At 42.3% G+C, this 22,318-nt stretch overlaps 1 protein-coding gene and 1 long non-coding RNA gene across 6 annotated transcripts in view; one reads left to right on the top strand and one right to left on the bottom strand.

Moving 5' to 3' along the window:
- Window positions 1–2,857: 2,857 nt before the first annotated feature.
- The window catches only part of LOC105453234 (ELAV-like protein 3), a 43,521-nt gene continuing 24,060 nt past the window's right edge, over window positions 2,858–22,318 (bottom strand). For 2 of the 5 annotated variants that reach the window (XM_011695021.1, XM_011695013.1), the window contains exons 2-7: window positions 15,649–15,884; window positions 13,881–13,984; window positions 13,108–13,261; window positions 11,297–11,335; window positions 9,415–9,673; window positions 4,080–6,218 (exon numbers count right to left, since the gene is read on the bottom strand). In XM_011695021.1, the coding sequence (XP_011693323.1) occupies window positions 6,026–6,218; window positions 9,415–9,673; window positions 11,297–11,335; window positions 13,108–13,261; window positions 13,881–13,984; window positions 15,649–15,844 (945 nt within the window). In that variant the 5' untranslated portion in view covers window positions 15,845–15,884 and the 3' untranslated portion in view covers window positions 4,080–6,025. Of the gene's footprint in view, window positions 3,183–4,079; window positions 6,219–9,414; window positions 9,674–11,296; window positions 11,336–13,107; window positions 13,262–13,880; window positions 13,985–15,648; window positions 15,885–20,558; window positions 21,231–22,318 lie in introns of those variants that run through there. The other 3 variants (XM_011695045.1, XM_011695029.1, XM_011695037.1) reach the window with 3 other exon arrangements.
- LOC105453228 lies at window positions 13,941–14,533 on the top strand. Its single transcript, XR_974839.1, has 2 exons — window positions 13,941–14,130; window positions 14,224–14,533. It is a non-coding gene; the product is annotated as an uncharacterized LOC105453228 (long non-coding RNA).

Genomic DNA, 22,318 nt, shown 5'->3' with positions numbered 1-22,318 from the left:
GTCGTATTTATTGATGTGTGTGTTATCTTCAATATTCAAGAATCTTTTCCAAAAGCGACGAAACGTGCAATCAACGACAAAAAGTGTTAAAACTAAACTAACTCGAGCGACCACGCGCTCTGAATGATTATCCGACGTCTCACGTACCGTGAAATGTAAAAGTTGCACATGTATTTACATATGCAAAGATTAAATACTTGATTCTTTTTTTTAATCAGACAAGAAACCCGTTGTTCTTATTTGTTCACGATATTTACGAAATCTCTCGTAAAGGGCTGAAAAAGGCTCGATGATCGCGAAACTACGTAATATTTCGTAAAATTTCCTCTCGGACGGTGCATCCTCGCGGAGAATTGTCGAGAATTAGAGAATCCGATCCTGCGAAAGCACATTTTTACTACCTAATAAATACGTCTTATATAAAAAAAAAAAAAAGAAAAAAGGAAAACGAAAGAGACACATTATACGCGCGTATCATCGACACGTATGCGCGGCAATGGAGACCACCTGAGTACTGACTAGCACGAAGTGTAACGGTTATTATAGTACGCGGTTAGATCGCGCTTTGCGATCCATCAGGCCGTACTCTCTCCCTCTCTATCTATCTATCTATATCGAGCCCCAAGAGTCACTGCTCGCGATCACCCGGGAAGCCGCCTCGCCCGAGAATAAGTACGTTCATACATCGATGCTCGGTCAAACGGTAACATCCTAATTAAACTTACGGGGTTACATTAAGGTACACATTGTGCCCGCACGCTCTGAAATCTCCTCCGTGCGATCGTACGAACACGTGAGTGCGAGCCCTGCCCCACAATACCTTTAATTTCCTTTTTTTTTTCCTCTCTCGATTACCATGCGGCTCCCGCGCGCTTCGCATTCTTTTACCCTCGAAATCGATTTTACCCTTTTTATCCAATTCCCCCCCTCTTCCCGATATCTCCTATTTCCACGCCTTCGCACTTCGTTCGTACCCTCACCGTACTCCCCATCTGTTTCTCTCCCGTTCTCATCCACACGACGCTAATACTCTAAAACTTATACATAAAACGAGTATGTATAACCACCTACTACTAAGCACTGTGTGTGAGTGTTTCTCTGAGGTTTCATTCTTTTATACTCCCCTCTATCTTTCTCTCCTTCTTCTATCTCTCTTGCTCTTTCACTCTCTCCCTTTCTCTCCCACCCATCCGCTCTCTTTCTCCTGCATTTCGACGAGTTTTATCTCGTGTGAGCGCGTCCCGAAATATATATTCTTTTTCACGACAGCCCGCCGTTCTTGACACCGCGCGTTTTGGTGATCGTTCTACTTGTACGTGCAAGTGTATGTGTATGTGTATATTAATTGCGTGTCTGATGTGTGTGTGATTCAGTCTCACAGCCCGATATCGTCGTGACTAACCCGGTCATGGATGTACATTAAGTAGAAAAAAAAAAAAATAAAGAAAGATCGGCCGAAATGCCCGGCGGAGGCTCTCGACGCATCGTCAAATGCTAATCGAAGGGAAAGTCCTTTTTTTTCTCTCTCTCTCTCTCTCTGCCTTTCTTCCTCGCTTTCATACCTCGATCCTCGGCCTTCCTCTTCGAGAAATCGAGCTTCGAGCTCTTACTGTCCTGTCGTCCTGTTTACACACGCGGACAGCTTCGCGTACATATACATATAAATCGGCAATATGTATACATACAAGAACGAATATCCGCGGATAGAACACTGTACGAGTCAATCTAATATGACCTCTGGTTCGGCTTTTCTTTAACTGATCTTTTCGTGTTATCCTCTTATCAACTTTGCGCGTTATCTGCTCAAGAAAATTTATACCTTTGTAACTAGGAACGATACTTCCTACTCAACACCTCGTGGCATGATGTGGAGAGGCGCAAGACGAAGGCAAAAAACGCAACTTCGATCTCTCGTCCTCCTTGTCAAATCTCTTACGATTTTGCTTGTGTCAGTTCGTGTCAGAGAGACGATTGTCTCTCATTCGCGCGTGTCTTCTTTTCGCCTTCAATTTACGACTGAACGCAAGGACAAAAACTCGAAAGAGGAAGAGCGCAGCGAGGAAAAAAAAGGGGAATGAGAGGACACGAGAGGACTCGTTAATGTCGCATCATTTTTTTCTACCCCCCTCCCCGTTATTTTTCTTCGAGCTTTCCACAAGCACAGTCCACGATTACATATCGGACAGTCGAACGATCTAACCTACTTCTTTCTAATTATCTCTCGCGCGGCCTTCTTTCTGTTTCCTTCATTTCTTCTCTCTTCAACCGTTTTCTCTCTTTCTCTCTCTCACGCACACACATACGCACACGAACGCAGGCACACATACGCTCAGTTTCTCCATCTTTCTCTCTCACACACTCCTTGCAATTACACTTTCTCGCTCTGCTGGAGCTTTTTGCTGCCGGCCTGACTTTTGTTGTTGGGTTTGTTCTTCAAGGAGGTCTGCTTGGCTTGCGCGTGCTGACGCTGCTGTTGCTGTTGCTGCTGCTGCGTTGCCGTATTCGCCGCTCCCGAGACGGCCATCTCGATTGCCCGAGTGAGATCGTGTATGCGCGACGGTAAGCGCTGAAGGAACGGCTGCCGTTGGCCCTTGATCCCTCCATGAAGGATGCCGCCGCCGGCACCGCCGATTCCGATGTGACTGTTGATGTTATTGTTGCCAATGCCGCCCGGCACCTGGCCGGGACCCCGCTTGTTGTAGAGGTGACCCGCCGGCACCGGCACCGGTAGCTGTACCACCGCCGCGGTACGTAGCAGCCGATGACGACGATGATGATAGGGCGCCGCTGCCGCCGCCGCGTCCGCCGCCGCGGCCGCAGCTGCAGCCACCGCCGCCGCTGCCGCCTGTTGCTCGTCCTACGCCGCCTTGCTCTTGTTCGTCTTGAAGCTGACCTGGAGCACGCGGTTGCCCAGGGTGTAGCCGTTCAGGCTCTGTATGGCCACCACCGCCTCCTCGTAATTGGTCATCGTCACGAACCCGAAGCCCTTGCACTTGTTCGTCTGTAGGTCGCGTATGACCTTGACCGATTGGACGGCGCCGAAGGGTCCGAACAGCTGCCAGAGCACATTTTCCTCGGTCTCAGGCGCGAGGTTGTACACGAAGATGCACCAGCCGGCGCCGTTCATCGTGTTACCGGGCAGCATCGAGTTCGCGAGAAGGTCACCCGCCAGAGGACTGTACCTGGAACACGGTGGCCGGGCCGGTCATTAAACGGACATCGTCGCCCGGTGGCGGCTGGCAATGACGGCCGCGGAGGCGACGAGTGAGAGAACGAACGATGCTGAAACGTCGTTTGCATCGGAATACGCGAAACGGTAGTTCGCGTACGTGTAACTTGAGTTACGTCTGAATCGGCCTTTCCGAATCAACAATATGAAACGCACTTTCTTGATCACGATAATTCCCGCGCATGAAATAATCATTATATAATTTATAAATCTTTAGGAATAGAATGTTTTTTTTTTTCGTTTATTTCTTCCCGATTCTGAAGACAGTTGAATAACGACGCGTTCTTTAACCGGTTTTTATAAAATACATTATCGCGCTTTTATCTTATATTGTCATTTACGTTTCACGAAGGAACGCTTGAGCACCGTTCAGATTTATAAATACTTGCTGATGTTTTCTTTTCTCTGAGTATATAAAAGGGTATATCTATGTAAGATTTTACATTATACGCTACTCGCACAGTATATCGCAATCCCAATGAAATTAAACGTGTAAAGATGCGAATATATATACATACTGATGTGAACATTTATATTTCGCGTGATATATAATCTTTTTCTTTACACAAATGGCACTTCCGCAGACATCTACATATAACATGAAAAAAGTGAAAAAAAAAATATATATATAGGACCACACGCGAGAGGACTGACTTTGTACTACGTAATTTACGCGAACATTGTAAAAAATACAATGGTGGTGATACAAGTGATATATAAATAAGGACAGCGTGCACAAAAACTTCGTTTATAAATATATACTTTAGAAGGACATGCGTTACATATAAAATACACAACTATTTATTTCGGTCATATGATCACTGTGGAACATTTAAAATAAATAAACATGTATATTTAATAGTGTATATTTATAAATTAACATGGTGAAAAATTTTCCAAGTTCACACAAAAGTAACATTCATATACATAAAATAATGACATTCTCTATTTTGATCGTAGAATTTCGAATACAGGTTGTGTCGAAGTGGCGTTTACTCCGTTTTACTCCGGATGGTTTCAACAATATTCATATTTTTGACTTTACATCCTGTAGATAATAATTAAAGAATATTGAAGAATCGTACACAAATTTGTGTATTTATGTAGTAAATTTTGAGATAATAAAAAGAAAGTAAGAAGAGTACATATATTAAGAGGGTTGATAAATAATAATGCTCGGTCAGAATTATAAATTATAAGATAAATAAAAGTAAAAAGAGAAAGAAAAAATGGCGTTATCACATGAGTCGCAATGACACTTGTTCATATTTTATACAGAGAAAATTTTTTACAAATACGCGTTATCCGGATATCGATTCCTCAATCAAACGTAAATGAAACCTTTCCTTCGAGTCATGCATTCTTTATAAGGATATAACGTAATATATTCAGAGAAAAAGCGAGATTGGGAACAAAGGTGCATTATTGCTTTAACATTCATGCATTCACGTGCACAGGGGATCGCATAGGTACGTGTTTCTTGAAACGCAAGCCAATCTCCTCGGATGGCGCTCTCTATGATAGAGACGTTAACGTTAACTCTTAAATGTGCGACAAAAAATTTTTTTTTTTTAACAAGACAGATAAGATTTCAGAGTACAGGAATGGAAGGTACACGTCCCATACGAGGGCACTTATACAAGTGAGAGGGGGGGATATTTACAGTTGTAAAAGTATCTACGTACCTACTTGACGTCACAAGCCGCGTTAAAACAGGGCACATCTCGGTGAGTACTCAGTATAATGCCGAGGCCACAGTAATTTACGTATGCATTCGTCACGTACGTTGTACGTTACACCGCGTAAAGTAAACGTGTGATACGTGTTGTGTATATTTCTTTTTTTTTACATGTGTATGCAGAGACATGTGCATCGGGTTATACGACCGCCAGTGATTCGATTCCCCGTGTGTGTATATGTATGTATGTATGTATATGTATGTAGTGAATGGAGGACCGTACGAAAAAAAAAAAGAAAAAAACACGATGGAATCTATAAGGACAAGGAAATGAAAGGAGTAACATCACGTTGCTTGCATGTAAATTCGTCTCAATGTTTATCAAACATATGTACATATATATACACGAGAGTATCTGCACTCGATTTCTTTTCAATAGTTCGTAGGGTTTTAGAATAAGTACCCTCGAGGGCAGATTTTTGTATGCAACTTTAGTTTACAGAGAATACGATGAAATATATAACAAAAAATATCCAGGGTTTCCAAATTTTCTCTAATATATTGCAGTGAAATGTAATATAAATCTCAAATCTATACATTATCATTAAAGGGAAATATCAATTCGAGACTATGTAATTATGTCTTTTCCTTTTCAAAAAAGCTGTTTCTATTACGTAAATTGCGTAATAAGAACAAAACTCCAAAAAAATTCTATAAACTGCAATCGTTGCAAATACTACGGTGGCAAATACTGCGGCGGTTCAATCGTTATTAAATGAACAGATCGCACTATGTAAACAAGTGGAAGAATGGGGAACCAAGGAGGCTTGGTTGCGAAACTCAAGAAAACGTGACGTCAACATATCTACCACTGTGTTTGTACAACTGAATCAAATGAAAGTCGAAGCAAAAAGACGTGAAAAATGCAAAAATGGTGAAAAATGTGAAAGAATAGTGGGATCCCGTTACGAAATTACGCTTATATAAAAGAAAATCGGCGGTAAAAATTTTACATCTTGAAAAAGGTGTTCGCGTAAGAACATTCACGGACAAAGATTATTTAAAAAATTATAAATAACTAATAACGTTCATTACTTCAAAGTTGCTTTAATGATAAATCATTTCGCGATAACGAATTCGTAACGAGTCGAAGAAAGGAAAAAAGTAAGAAAGAGACAGAGAAAGAGAGAAAAAGAATAAAGCCACACAACGGAAGTAACGAAAATTAGGAGTGGAAAACGTAGCGGTAGTAACGAAAAAAATACTGACCTCTGTAAGCCTTTGTTAATGGCAAGCATGGCCTTGCCAGTGCTAAAACAAAACACAAAAAGAACAACGTAAGAAGAGAGATACTCCGGGATCGAGCCAAAAAGTCGAGGGATAAGTCGGGCGCTCCCTGTGTATTTCATTTTCTACCCTCTACGTAGCGGTGCACTGTTACCCCGGACGGGACGCAATGGGGAATGCAATGCGGGACTCAGAGAAGCGAAATGATAAATTTGTCATTATGACATTAAAAATTGCGATCAAAAGATGTAATGTGCAATTTTATCAACAAAACGATAAACTGTTATTTCCATAATTTAATACAATTAACCACAATTAAAATAATATTTATGTTAGATTAGAAGAAAATAATTTATTTAGATAACATGCAGACATAAAAATTTAGAAGATTAATTTTCTAGAGTGAATAATCGGCATCAATTTCATCTTTCATAAGACCAATTCGATTCTCTGTTAGGAGAGGAAGCCAAGGAATTATTGTCACAATAACTAAGTGCTGTTTAGGTCAGACTATGGCCGTATTTTCCAAACGACGACGAATAACATGATAAACTCGACATCGTGAAAATTTTCAAGCAGTTTACAACTTCTTTTAGTTACATTTGCTAATTAAAAAAAAAATATATCAAAATTCGAATATCAGAGATTGTTAAGAAAAAAGGAAAAGTATTGTTTTAAGTATAATCTATACAATTACGCATTTGAAATTACGCATTTTGTTGTAAATATTGCAAACATTTTTAGGAAAAGGGCTGATTACTCTACTCAGTCTACTCAAATTTAAAATCATTAATTGAGTTTCGTCGTTTCAAATTTTGTTTAACATTCAGTCCGATTAACTGCTACGCAAGCTATATATTCTTCCACTCTGTCAGAAGAGAAAATGAAATAATAAGAGACAAAGCGACAGCAAAGCGCAGCTGCACTCGATTAGCGCTTTGTACTTTTCTATTGAAAACAAACGATCGATATCTGTGACGAGAGTTTCAAATAGAGAATTTTCGGTATGCTCTGTATCTCGAATCTAGACATACGAACAGACTCTGACACGTGCGATCAATAGAAGATGTATAATGCGTGTATCGTCCCCTTCGTACTTTCGAGCGAAAATTCATGAATATACGTATGCGATAGCGAGCATCGTGACTTATGCATTATTATATGGGAGGCTCGAAACGAAAGAGAGATGATAAATTGAGTGAGTAATTGATAGTCCTTAATTCTGTAACTGATATTTGTCGTCAGGCGTCTGAAAGATTATAAAGATTTTTATATGTATAAATAACAATTTCATATTATATATGTAACACATCCAATAATTTGTCAAAATAAAATATTGCAAACGTGACGACAGATACCGATTGAATGTAAGGCTATTGTGTACGTTTTTTTTGCTCCTCCGTGTTTCGAGAATGGCCAAAGATCAGCTTACGTTTTCAAATCAAACTTATGCGTTATCTCGCCTCTCTGCGTCTGACCGAGCCATAGTATTAGATTATGTATGTACGTCTCACGAGACTATCTACTGATCGCTGGCCTTGAAGAAAGTGAGAAACCAAAAGGGGGAGAAGGAAAAGTAGCATAAAAATCGAGAGTCCATGTAAACAATGAAAGAAAACACAACGATGAGTGCAAATAAAGGAGGGCCAGTCGACGTTTCTCTTTTTCTTTTCGTTATGCGCGAAATTACATGGATGTGTTATCGAACATAGATCTATTATTTCGTAAGGTCATGGAGCCTTCCGATCGACCTTGACAGGTTGTTTCGTCGATATGCAAGTTTAATAGAGCCGTATCGATTGCGAGACGGAAAGACCTTTCTAAACAGAGGTACCGCGAATTCTCCGTGAATTGTTTGCGCTCCGGAACGCTATGTCTTTCCGCGACCTTTCGTTCGCTCGCGTTAACGTTGTAATTGATTGAAGATGAAAAGTAACACGTATCTATATTTTTTCAAGTGACGAGTAATCATGATGAAGTATATCAAAAACTGACGAAATTAGTCTCTCATTTAAACGTCGTCGTTGACCGTTCCCTTATTGTAACTAAGTGAGTGATATGAAAAATACCGTATCTAAAAATTACCGTGTAAGTAACACAAAGGTCTAAGCCATGATACCCGAAAGTAACAGAGCGTGCACAATCACAATTTAAAATAAAAGACAGACACGTTAGTGCATACATAGTTTGAATTAGAATCGGATGTGATGTAGGAGGAGCTCTGTGCCGAACAACTTGATCAAATGTGGAGGTAACGATAACTGTCTGCAATCGACTGATCGATCAATCGACATAAATAATAACAAATATATATTTGGTTTATCATATAAGCGACCAAACAGCGATGCCATTAATAAAATAACGAAGACTTCTATTATTACAATCAATTTAACACATTTTTATTTTATTAGTATGTTTAATATACTAATTATTATCAGTATTTTCTATAAAATATTTTCTCATTCTTTTTAAACTGAGAATTTTCAAGCCGCAATAACGAAGCACAATATTGCACAGTGTCATACATTTTCTGTAAGAAAAAAGTTATTTTCCTCGTTGAATTAAAAATAAAAAACTATACTGTTTTATAATATTAAGATACCATTAGAATAGCAAAGTCTTGTGTTTATATATGAACGATCGATCGATCTAATCGAGTAATTTGTGTTTGCGCGGTGTCTGTGTGTGTATGTGTGTGTGAATGTGTGTGTCAAAAGAGAGAAAGTGGAAGAAGACGAATAGAGTATATGCTAGATAGTTAGAGAGAGATAGTTTTAAATAGAAAAATAAAAAATAAAATAATTGGGCAAATAAGTGGACGAATAAGGAGAGATCCACGAATAAATATTATAAATAAATAACTCAGTAAAGGAAACTTAATTTATAGCAGCTAAAAAATTATCAGAAAAATTAATCGTTGAAGAAACAAGTGAGAAGGAAGAAAAGTGGGAAAATGATGCGTGGCCGATCAGTCGCCGATGTTTAATTCGCGCACGTCCGTGCTAGAGCATATCCAGGGAACATGGACGCCGCCACGGTGACAACCGCGACAAATCGTTCCGCGCAACACTCCCCTCAACGGAAGTGTCTCAACGAAAAAAGCCGTGAGGACAGAATGAAGCGGAAAGAGAGAGAAAGAGACAGAGCAGAGACGAAGAGAGATAGAAGTTAGAGAAATAGTGAAAATCCTTGGGTAGAGCGAGTAGAGGCGAGTAGGTACCTGGATAGTGGCGACAGTGGAATGTACCTGAAGCGGCCGGTCGGATGGTGGATCGGCCCGCCGAAGCGCCGTGTGGCCTGTGGTGCGAGATAGGCGGCCAACGGCGGTATCGCCTTGTTGTTGTTGCTGGGATTGTTGGCGAACTTGACGGTGATCGGCTCGGACGAGCCCTTCGGTATGGTGCCGTTCAGCTCTTGGATCGCCCGCTCGGCCTCGACGCGCTGGTCGAACCTTATGAAGCCGACGCCCTTCGACAGGCCTGTCGAGAGGTGCCGAGGTAATCGGCGGAACACACAAGATCGCATCTGGTTATTGCTGCCGACGCGCGACCGCAAACGTTTCGCCGGAAATCACGCCGGACGCTTCCCCGGACCGATCTCCGAGGATTTCCGTACTTTTCTTTTCTGTTTCTTTCTTATCTTAACGAGCAACGTTGCGAAAGGGGCGAAAACGACGGCTCCAAATCGATTTGAAGGACTTTTCGATTGTATAACCGCGATCGTTACCTACGCGTTCTTCCCGCGACATCGTCTTATTGTACGCTTATGCCTCCTTATTACGCGATATCATTAATTAATGAGCCTTTAGCTAGCTTTCTCGGCCATTTAACGATCCTGATAATGCGTCAAGTTGTCACTCCGTTGCTTATAGATTAACAGAATGCATGCAGAACAATTTACGTTTCACATATTGCAATCACAGCTATTATCGAGAGCAACGACAAGTTGCGAATGTAAAGTCGCTCATTTCTCGCAACGACGGAAAGATACGACTTGAGTACACGTGGACTCGAGAAACGCTAAGCTCATTTTATATATACTTTAGAGAATCTCTTTTACACACATAAGAGACACAAGCGAGTGGTTCGGTGCGCGCAAATTCGTTTCTTTACAAACACACCTCGACAATGCTATGTGTCGGGTGGATATGTCTTTTTGTCTTTCTTTCGATTCTCTACTCTGCCGTAGATCTATTCATCATATTCGCGGTCTAGTGTCGATCGATAACGGGTAGACAGGAACGAAAAAAAAAGAGTAAAAGAGTGAGAAAATGAGAGATAAAGAAAAGTGATAGAGAGAAAGAGAGAGAGAGATAGAGCGAGTATATTTTCGATCGCGAATACATGTCGACATAATCGAGAGATCGTAATAGCAAATCATAACCATAACGAATGACAAAAAGCGTAAAGAAACAAAAATGGCGCTCGGAGGGAACAATTGGATGCGCGCATCATCTGTCATTGCACGATGAAGACAGAGATGCAATTTTTTCTCGTCTTCTCATCTTAAATTCGAAATTCGGTCGTCCTAAAATTTTGTATCAATTTTAAATTTCGCCGAGTCGCAGTCAAGGCGCATAAAAGATGCGCGGGAACGTTTCGCGAAATATTTAATATTTTACTAACTTTTTCAATCTCCCGCGCCAATTTCGTGAAGCTAGATTTAGTAATATACACGTGTGTACATCGCATAACGTACAATTTTCAAAGATTTTTCGTTGAAACGCGTCGCCGCTCGCGGGAGTTGCAAATTGATTTTGGCAAAACGTCGCCGTTAGCAAGCAGACATGAACGGGGTCTTATCGAAGGCGATACGTTTACTTGGTGCGATTATAAATCGATTTTCGATTCCGAGCGCGACGCTCGATTACACCGCGGGGAAAACCGATGTTCGTACTATACCGCTGCGTTGTTTTATTTAACAACGACGGCGACGACATTGAGGTGGTATACATGGCTACACGTGAAAAAAAAAAAACCTCCCGAGGTTGCGCAGACGAGAGACGCGCGCGCATCACAGATCGAAAGAAACGGCTGCTTTCATTTCGTTTCAGCTAGAGGATATAATGAGGGAAAAGAAAAAGAGATTTGTGATTTACGTACCGGGCAAATTGTCTCCGCCGCCGGTCACAAACTGTCGTACTAAACAGAAACGGAAAAAATCATATCTCGTTAAAATCCAACTGGCAGCACACGCGATTCGCTCGCCCCTGTGATACGTCGGCGGTTTCGGGGGATGATAAAACGTGTTTGCGCGATAAGACGGAGTGAAGGGGTTAACGAAAAAAACGCAACAGAAGCACACAGTAAAAGCAACGAGTCTCATGTTCGTCAGCGTTTAATTTAATAAAAAATTTAAAAAAAACATTCACGACTTTAACGTGATAAATTGAGATATTCAATATTATTTACATAACGACTCATAAGCAAGATAATTCGAAACTATTTAATTATTTCAACAATCTGTGGGAAGCAAGAATCTGATCTGACTAGTTTGCATTTAATGGTTCAATCATTTTCTTGCACAATAATAATAATTAATGCAAATAATATAAAAAAATATTATATTATACATACTACACACTCATAACTGTAAAACTAAAAAGGTCTAAAAAATTATAAGAAACTATATTAAATCGTTAATAAAATAAACAAATTTTTTATTTTCAACTGCATTATTCAATGATTTAATAAATTTTTTAGTGATCATTGCTGGATAGGTATTCGTTGCTTTCGCATTTAATGTTTCGCACGACAACGAGGAAGTAACATCGGTTCAAACAAAATAAATTAAATGGGACGAGCACGTATACAAGGGGCGAGCGGACTTCGTGTAAAAATTACGCTATTTTCAGATCTCCTTAATCATATAAAAAGCGTGAGCGCCAAAAGTGGAAAAATTCGGCGTATCGCGCGTGTTCACTTTTTTGCGGGAGGTAAGGAGAAAGCGACATTGGTGGGACAAACGTAAGTCTCGGGTGTGCTACGAGTGTGTGTCGGAATGTGGAGGATGGGATAGTGAAAAGTGAGCACGGTAAAGGAAGCACGAAATTAAGATCGAGGTGGAGGCCATGAGGCTTTTGTGCGTGCAACTGAGCTGGCCAGGGAGGAGCATTTGCAATAAATAAACCAAAGACGCAAACGAAATCCAACTCGGGAAGGTTCGTCTAGTCGACTAAAAGCGAGAGACACACTTGCGCGACACTTCGAGCTGTCATCGTACTCGTTGTCGGTATATATGTAGCTCCCTCGAGAACGAAGTTGCGTGCATATTATATGCAAAGCCGTATTACTCGGTGAAATCGGTTTGCTCTTCGTGCTCTCCGAATGAGGAAACGTGTGGAAGAGTGTGTACAGGCGAAAGAAAACATAACAAAGTGAAACTGATACGATCTCGTTCGCTCAACAGAATTATTTATCGTTATCGCTTTCAACGAGCTACTCTTACTCGCACTTTCGTTGTCGTTATCGTTTATGGCGCACACCGACCCACCCTACAACACGGACTCTAACCCCATGGCCTACGCACCTGTGATCTGGATCAAGTTTTATTTAAAGACCACCGGAGATTTCCGATTTTGTCGCTGTCTTAAAATATAGTTTTCTCGCACATCGATATTTCGTCATATTGCGAAGGTTCGTATCAGCGCGGAGATAGAAACAGAGTTCAGATATAAATCGGATGTATGTGATAAGTCGGCTGGAAGAAACCGCACCGAGGAAATACATTTCAAACGACATCCGTAACGATTTTGTTGGAATCTCGTTGTTTGTAGTTCATCTCAGCGTTGTCGAAAAAATTGACGTGCGATCGGAAATTTTATTTCGGTCGGAAATATTATCAATCGTGAGACGGATGATTCACCGCGGAAAGCAGTCACGAAAATACTACGGACAGGCGTACGTAGACTTACCGGTGATGTTGTCGCACAGTATCCGCGACGTAATAATTCTGCCGTAGGGACTAAAGAGATTCTCCAGATCCTGCTGCGCCATATTTTTCGGCAAGCCGCTGACGTACAAATTCGCGCCTTTGATCGCCTCGCTGCTCGGTCTCGCGTACGACACCTGGAAAAAGAAAAAAGAAATTGCGTTCCAAAACAATATTCTCTTTGCAATCCCGACAAATGTTCGTCAGATTATCCGAACAAAAACGACACGAGATCAACGTCGCCGAGGTGCTTGATGTTTTATCGAATGGAAATAAAAAAAAAAAAAGAAGAAAAAACGTGCCCACGCGATAATCATCGCTTTATTCTTGTTCGCGCGCGATAAAATCCGCCCGAATCCAGGCCAACCTATTTATATTGCTACATTACCGCCCTACACGCTCGCGTAGATGCATTTAGCATTCTAGAAATCGGGATGGAAATGCTCTGCAAAGTATAGCCGACTGGCAAAAATAGACTATCGATTTCGAATATCGATGACGTTGTACCAATCTTAACAATTAATATTTTTAATCTCGATATCTCTTCTGTGTAGATCACAAAAAATAACGATGATTTACGATTTCTCAAAAAAATCTTTGGTTAATTGTAGAAAATAGAATTTAGCAGTAATCGTGTTATTACGGAATAAAAGACGTTATACAGATATAAAGGCGTTATTACGGATTCAAAGAGAACAGATGAACAAGAAAAGGGTATACGCCTATTACGCAAGAACTGCATTACAAGTTACTCACCTTGATGGTTTTGTTCTGTAAACGAAGACCATTGAGCGTGTTTATAGCCTTTTCGGCATCTTCAGGCCGGTGATAGTTGACGAAACCATAACCCAAACTCTGACCTGCAAGCAGAGACGCAGATCCGATAAACGTCACGATGTCAGATTTATCTTAAAATAAAAAAAAAATAGATCGATCGTGAGCCACATCGTAGTATGCAGCTTGCGATAAAGAAGTGGCCAATATACGTCTCATCGCTGACATTTTGGTGACTTTTACTTTTGATGCGAATAAATGTTTTTCGACGCTACCGCGATGAGTTTTGCTTATATCTGAACGTCTGTTTATGTCCACCGATTAGGATAATCGCATCGAAATGGTGATTGAACCGTGCAATGCCAACTTTAATTTCCCCCCATACGCTCTGGAATCAATTTTATGAATGGCGTAGTGACAAATATATCAACGAGTAGCTGGCGAAATGCCTGCAGCAGCGAGACCGCACAAGGACATAGTTGAATTATTTTTCAACTTTACCGAGAAAATGATATCAGACTTTCGTGACTTTCGAACGTCTTAACGCTAAAACAGCAGAAGTGAATTTCATGAGATCAAGGATCATTTTAATCAATTGTCAATTTTCGAAAAAATTAAAACCTCAATTAAATCTAGAAAAGTTTCTCTTCTGTTACATTAAATAAATTTAAGACGCTCCTTGTGGGCGCGCGTTTATCTAATGTTATTCTGAACAGAAAGGAATCGCGAGAAAGAGGTGCAGATTTTTTAGCGGAATGAGAGAAAAATTGCTCCCTAAACGTAATGATGCGCTTATCGCGCGTGGTGACGAACGATGTCGTACGATACTGTCACTCTCTGCGGCGCGGCGGTGAGATCGAGCATAAAGCGGCAAATCTTCAAACCGAACGCCGCCCCCGCTCCGCGACGGCTTGAAATAGCGCCGCGACGTCTATACACGTGCTCGTCTCGCCGTCACTGGCCGTCACTGCACGGAATATATCCGAACACACACGTACCCGAATTACGCTAGATTACACGTACTCGATATATTATGGCGATATACGGACGAGTTGCGCAAAATGCCGTGATCAGTCGGAAACTTATGGATATATAAATGGTTATACATATAAGCAAAATGCTGATTTTCAGCAAAATAAAAATCACTTGAACCGCTTATAAATCAAATTGATCAATTCCGTGAAATAAAAAAAAGTAAAGAAAATTGACAAAGTTAAAATTAAAATCAATCGTTTTGATAGTAAAATTAGAAAATCGACAAAAATTGGAATTGATCAGTTTGTTGATTCTGAAAGGTTTATATTTATAATAAAAAAGGATATTTCTGCAGACTTTTCAAAAACAGTTCAATTTTCTAATAAATTTTCTGCAAAATTATTTTTCAATTATTAAAAAAAAATTATGAAAAATGTAATATCTGCTTATAATCAACCACAAATTATCTGAATAAAGCAAAAGAGAAAAAGCGTTTGATAAAATCGTGATAACAAAAGGATTATTATTTTTCAATCAGTTATTATTTTTAAGAGATGATGCGAACTCAACTGTCAAAATTTCACTAATGTTACTAATATCGATGCATTGCGCTTCATAATATTTCGAAAAACGTCATTGACAACGTCGTTAAAACCACGCCTTCTGATAGTGTCATTATGGCATCATTAAAACAGACGGCTCGTTTAATATTTTTTTCACTCGGATTTAAATGGCTTAGCGGAAAGAAAGGACGCAATAGAAATGCTGAACTTACCGCTGAGCTTATCACGGATTAGCTTGCAGCTCTCGACCTCGCCTATACTGGAGAACAGAGAACGAATCTCATCCTGTGTCATACTTTGCGGCAAATAGTTTACTATGAGATTCGTCTTCGACTCTTCCTGCGAGGTCTGTCCGAGAGTGGATCCTCCGTTTTGTTGTACAACTGTGTCCATTCCGTTCGCCATCATTGCAATCCTCTAATGAGTCGTCCCTAACTATGTACGAAATCTGCAAACAGAATACATAACACATTACATTACACCGTGATCCAGACATCACCGAGATAAATAATTGTAATTACACAGTTAACAATTAACGGCTCGTTTGTATTAAAAATTTCATTGATATTCCATATAATGTAAGACATAAATTCAATATAGTGCAGGATTCTCGGATAATTGTGGTACCGCGCTGAGTCTGCATATTTTCCTTAAGACGTTAAAATATACGTCGGGAAGTTTCACTCTAAAAACACAGCAAATACAAGCTATGTCGCAAGGCAATGGAAGAAACGGCAGCGATGTAAACACGAAATATCGAAGGACGTAAAAACGCGTGATAATCAAAACAATGATGCACAAAACGTTCCTTGACGCTTGAAAACTCAAGCGACCTCGAGTTTTTCTACAGCCCATACCGTGAATTCGGTGAGAAAAAACGTATACAAGTATAAGAAAAACAGCTTTGTTGTATAAAAGCAAAACCAATGCGAATTTTAATTTTGGCTTGACAATTTTAGAAAATAATAATTAAATATAAGATATAAAAAATGATTAGTTAACAATACAATAAGTATACAAGATATGTGGAAATAAATTATATTGGAATGTACAATCATTTAAAGAACGCTTTTTATTCGAGAATTTCTCATTCGAATAATTGTTTATCACAGATTCACTTTGTATTGGACTAGAAAAATCGATTTAAAACCGCTAATATTATAAACAAAGAATCTGAAAAAAAAAACTACATATGTAATACTCGCGATTTGATCATGTAAATCTGAACAATGACTTTTCAAACGCAGCACGAAAGGGACTAGCAGCGGTTTGGGAGAAACTTTGGGGTAACGTCCGATACGAACTCGGGTAATTTAAAGGGGCCGACGACCCCCGTTGTCATTTAAAGGGCTGGAGACCCTCTCATCTCTCAAAACTACAGAGGCACATCAACTAGCCTACATACATGGTGTCCAAAACATGAAAAATACACACAGAGCATTGTTCATAGTAATCCTCTCCATTATCAGGAGCTGTTCATAATGAAAGTTTAATTAGAGACTTAACTATTATAACAAATTAGTTGACGCAGTAGCGAAAATTGGCGAATAAGATTATTAATTTCCTTCAACAGCATCTCTTTGTTTACCGAAAGATAAACGCTAAGAAACGCTTCCTAAATTAGTCGTTGCATCTCTAGCGTGAATAAATTATAAATTCGAGCAAATTCACATCTTGTTAACTAAGCAGAGAGGCAATTAACTTGGAATTATATTCATAATTAAAAAAAACAAAGCGCTGCTGCGATTTCATGGCAAAGTTATATCAGCGAGAAAACATCGACATATAAATTTGTGTTTAGTAAAACACATCTTTATGATTATTTCTTTTTCATTTTAATCGACAAATACGCTCGACAAAATTCTCCACGAGATAAATTGTCGAATGCGACGCACGTGCGATCGACAACCAGGAATCGGCCAGGAGGAAACGAATTCATGCCCCGAATGCGAGACCGATTGCGAGAATAATCCGGCGAACTCTTTCGCGCGGAACACCCGGTACACGGGCGCGCGCGCCAGGGCGCAAAGGGAGAAAACAGGAGCGAAAGAGGGAGAGACAGAGGCAGAGCGAGGAAGGGGAATTACGTGTGGCGGCGTCTCTACCGTAGGGTGCCAACCGCGGTGTTCACGGTTAAGGCGAGTACACACACAGCTGCGACAGACGCGTTTATCAGTCGGCACGAGCCACCGGCTCTCGTACATTTTTATTCTCTCCCACTCTCCCTTTTTTTACGCACGCTCTCCCCTCTCACCGTAACACGCGCGTCCGTTCGCTCCCTTTTTCCCTCCTGTACGTTCGGGCATCAGCTGTCCTTCAGGGCAGTCTTCCCCGCGGTGGTCGCCACCCTAAAAACCGAGCTGTCCGCGGTGCCGCGGGGTAACAGACAGCTTTTATTACGGCCGGCTCTCTTCCCCCCCCCCCTTCCCCTCTGCCCTAAGTTTCCGAAACGGACTGAACGGTACATGCATGTGCGTATACGGTGCGTCCGGCTGTCGTACATGGAAATGTATGTGCAATTGCGCGGGACAATAATATTCCCTTGTTTACGTTGTACGTCGAATGCAGCGGTGGCGGTCGGGACGTGTCACCTTAATTTACGGGAATACAAGATCGAAACGAGTTACATTTAAAGAGTAACGCATACTGACAATTATCGAAAATAAACAAGAGAAGTGAAGCATGTGTGCGCGACAAACGGCACATGTTTTTCCTACGTCGTTTTTAACGAAGCTTTTAACGGGAACGGCATTCGATGTGTTGAAAAAAAAAAAACAACAATGACAGACATTCCTTAAATTCTCGGCAATATTTTAATACAATTCGATTTCGAAACGTAAAATCATTGGAGAGTAATCTTGCCAATATTGTTACTTAATAATGTTTATGGAAATAATTAACAAAATTGCCTGGTCGTACGATGGTACGGTCAGACTTCGAACAGCGAGACAGATTCGAAATAGGACGTATAGATTCTGATGTAATTATACGGATAAAAGAATTGAAGTTTCGAAAAAAATCTTTCTCCCGTGTTTACGATGATGAACCTACGACTGGAAAGCGCGTATTCGCGGAATTGAGAGAGAGGCCGCCGATCGCACTTTCGCGTCCCCTTTGTTTACGAATGCGAGGCGATAAAAACGTCGCCGCCGCGCCGCGCCGCGCCGCGCCGCTCTTCGCAGGAGGCAGAAAAGTCGCGGTGCGCTTTATCGCAACCCGGCATCTTCCTCGGTATCGATCCGCGCGCGGCGTTGTTCGCCATCGCGATATATTTTCGGATCCGACAATGCCGAAGGCGGGAGAGAGTGCCGTTCGTTGCGCCGCGCTGCGCCGCGTCGCCGAGCCGATTACGTTGTCGCGTATCGGGAAAGCGCGGCGCGCATCGCTTCGCTATGACTTCTGGATCTTCGCCTCATTGTCGTCACCCGGATGACAATGACGGCGGACGCGTGCACGCATGACGCCGAGGGGTGGCGGGGATGGTGAAGAGGGGAGTAGATCGGACGGGGGCGACCCTCGACGAAACTTTGAACGTAACGTGATGCTATCTCGTATGTCCTGTCAAAGTTAGCGAAATAAAAAAATTTCACTAAACGGCAGAATGATCGCGTTTTCTAACATAATCTTATCTCACTAATTTTTCGTGATAATTTACTGACATACAAATCAAATAGACTAAATAAAATTCGGATCTATTTTTATACGTTCCAATGTTTCCATTTAATCTTTTAGCCTTATTATAAATGTAATTATAAATTATACACTCGCGTACGGGATGTATTGATGTTATCAGATTCTACAAAGTTCACGCCAAGTTCACGCTTAACACGAAGAAAATCATAATTATAAAAATAATTTTTGAATTGAAATACGAAGGAAATCCAGATGGATGCCCGGCGAGTTATTTCGAAACAGCCCGGGACTATCGATCTGGCGAAATCGATAGAACGGAAATACCGCTTTATTCTGGTAAATGCTACCCTGTTATTTCAATTTAGCAGTGTCTTTCTATTCGATCGGAAAAATAGCAATACTTGAGATTATTTGGATTATTATAAAACTCTCCCGTCTACCGATTCGCTCTTCAAATTACGCCTAAAATTAAATGTTTGTTATTTTAACATTATTACATCATTAAAATTGAATTCAACAATTATGAAAATATACGACTGTATAATCGTTAATTACGGTTAATTAAAAAAAAAATGGTGCACGCTAGGCGAAGTATTGAATCGTGAATTTCGAGGCCCAAGGTAAAATCGAAAAAAAAATTCTCTAGAAACTGATCGAGAGCGTCATCATCAAACGATCCGACGAGGTGGGGACACGTCGCGACTAAGCCTGGCCAGCGGGCGGTCTCGCGGGTTAAAGTTCGATTTGCACGTACGCCGCGAGATACGATCTTCGGCCGGTGGCCAGGTGGCCATGGCGACGGATCGTGAAAATCGCGTGGCCGGGGCCGATCAATACGAGCGCGGCTCCTCGGTCCCTGTGTGCCTCTCGCTCCCCTGCTCGGCTCGCTCGCTCGCTCGCTCGCTCGCTCGCCCGGCGCTCCGTGAGAGCCCCCTTCCCTGCCGTCGCATCGCCGCCCCTGCGCGATGTTTCCGAGGGAGACCCCTCCCGCGCGTATGACCCTTCGCGCGCGCGAAAAAGCGGCTCGTATACGCGGCGTACGAAAGTACACGCGTGCGCGCGCGCGCGCGGCACGTCCTACGTAAACGCAGCGTTAAAAAAAAAGGAGCAGGCGGAGAGAGTGGAGCGCGAAAAAAAAAGAGAAACCGCGGTCGCGGAAGAAACGCGACGTGGCGAGAATTTGCGCACGCAAGAACGCAGGGGTTCTCGCCGGGAAGTAAAACGCGACGAGAGGCACGGTGACACGTGCTTCCTGGACGCGTCGGGAACGCGAGAGACGACAAGTACGCGACGCACTTATTTCTTTTCGCCCTTATCGGCGCGAATCGACTATCCCCTTCTCTCGTATCTCGCAATAATCGATTCACTCCCCCGGGGGTCCTTCGGGTGCGCTAGCTCTCTCCTTTCTTTCTCTCTCTCTCTCTCTCTTGCCGCCCGCCATTCGTCTCAACGCCGAACTTACAGCAACACATTATATATTTTCCGGTACCTGTTACTTTCTATTATATCTCTCTTCGCTCTCCTTTCCTCTATTTTCCCGATGTGCCTGTCACTTGGTTCCTCTCTCCTGTCTGTGTCGCACGCGAAACCGAGCACCGTGCGGGCGGTCAGCCCCTGCGCGAGCCTCCGGCTCCCTTCGTTTCACACCGCTGTCACCTCCGCTGATGTGCACTGTTATCACGCTACTGCTCTCGCACCACCGCCCGGAACAGAAGGGGAAATCAATGAAAGTAAAGTACGGCGCGAGGGCTCGTAAACCGGCATTTATGCACACCGCCTGACCACCGTTCTCGGTGCACTTGGTAACGACGGGCGACGGTCGCGTATCGACATCGACACGGCCGGCGGTGGCTGCTTTCGGCGTAGAGACCCGAAGACGCGAAGGGAGAACGAGAATGCGAGGGTGGTGGTGGTGGTGGTGGGAGGGAGGCCGGGGGAGGTGAGAACGGCGAACACACTGTGCGGCCCGGCGTGAGAGTGCACGACGTATATTTATGAGAGCGGCGTATACACGCGTGTGTACACGGAAGTACGGAGATACACGGAACGGGGATACGGAAGGGTTTTGCGGTTGTTGCGAGATATGGTCGAGAAAATTAAAGCTTGAAACACTAGACTAAGAAAACGGAAAGAACAACACGACACGGGCGGAGGCTGCCTAGAGACTAAACGCCTCACTCCGCTAGTCCGCTCGCTCGTCTCGAAGCGGCTTCGCCCGCGGTTCGGTCGCGGTCGGGTGTCCTCGGCCACCCTCGAGCGCGCTCGGGCGGACGGTCGGGCTCGCGCTTCGCGCTTCGCGCTCACGCCGACGCGACGCCACGCCGCGCGAGCGTACCGCGAACCCCTTCTCCGTACACACACCCGTGATTCGCCCCGGCACGCACGGAACCGCGCTCCGCGGGAGGAAGGGAGCTCGTCCGATCGAAGTACACGCTAATAAGTTAGGGTGTACGCGTACATACATCCGAAATTTTCGAATCTCGCTCCAACTTATCGATCAGCCGAGCCCGAGCCGAGTTCAACGAGGATAATCGGGTCTGACTCAAACTGAACTTTTTTCGCCGGTATACTTGCGCATATTTCTATTAATAACTTTAATAAGAACTTGTGCGCAGAACATGCGTAAGCTAACAAAGTATCTCGCCTATTTGCAGGAGCTAGTTTCACACGATTTTGATTGAATTGATTGAATCATCGTTCGAAGCTCGATAATAAACGATATCATGCATCTATGTAAGTACAACTTTTGCAGATGTAACTTACAATTAGTTAAAGAGATGTGTGGTACATCATGTGTACTATATCATAAAATTCTCAGCAACAGGGAATAAAATTTTGTTTTATCGGTCGATGCAGTCGAAAAATATTATATATATGTAGTGTATATTTATGCGTAAATGATTGGAAATAGAAATTAGAGATATTCGAACATTGTAAGTATAAAGGCAGAACCGAAAGAATTTCTTTATCATATGCGTGAAAAAGATCTGCTTTTAATTGGGAATCTTTCCGATCCAGTTTCATCAACCTAATTTTGCACGAAAGGAAGGTGTACACTTGAAACCCCAAGCTGTGCTGCCTCTCGGCACTGTAACCGGCCCTTCAAGGGTTTTTGACCCTCCATGCACCACGGTATCGTATCGAGAGATAAGGGTCTCCCCCTCTCGCCTCTTACGCCGTTCGTATTCGATCGCAACTTCGCAGAAAACCGCAACCTACACCATCTATAAAAAATCATCCGATATATAT

Source organism: Wasmannia auropunctata, unplaced genomic scaffold (genome assembly GCF_000956235.1).
Source record: "Wasmannia auropunctata unplaced genomic scaffold, wasmannia.A_1.0 LD336106.1, whole genome shotgun sequence".
NCBI classification, from domain to species: Eukaryota; Metazoa; Arthropoda; class Insecta; order Hymenoptera; family Formicidae; genus Wasmannia; species Wasmannia auropunctata.
This window is presented reverse-complemented; position numbering and strand designations above follow the sequence as displayed.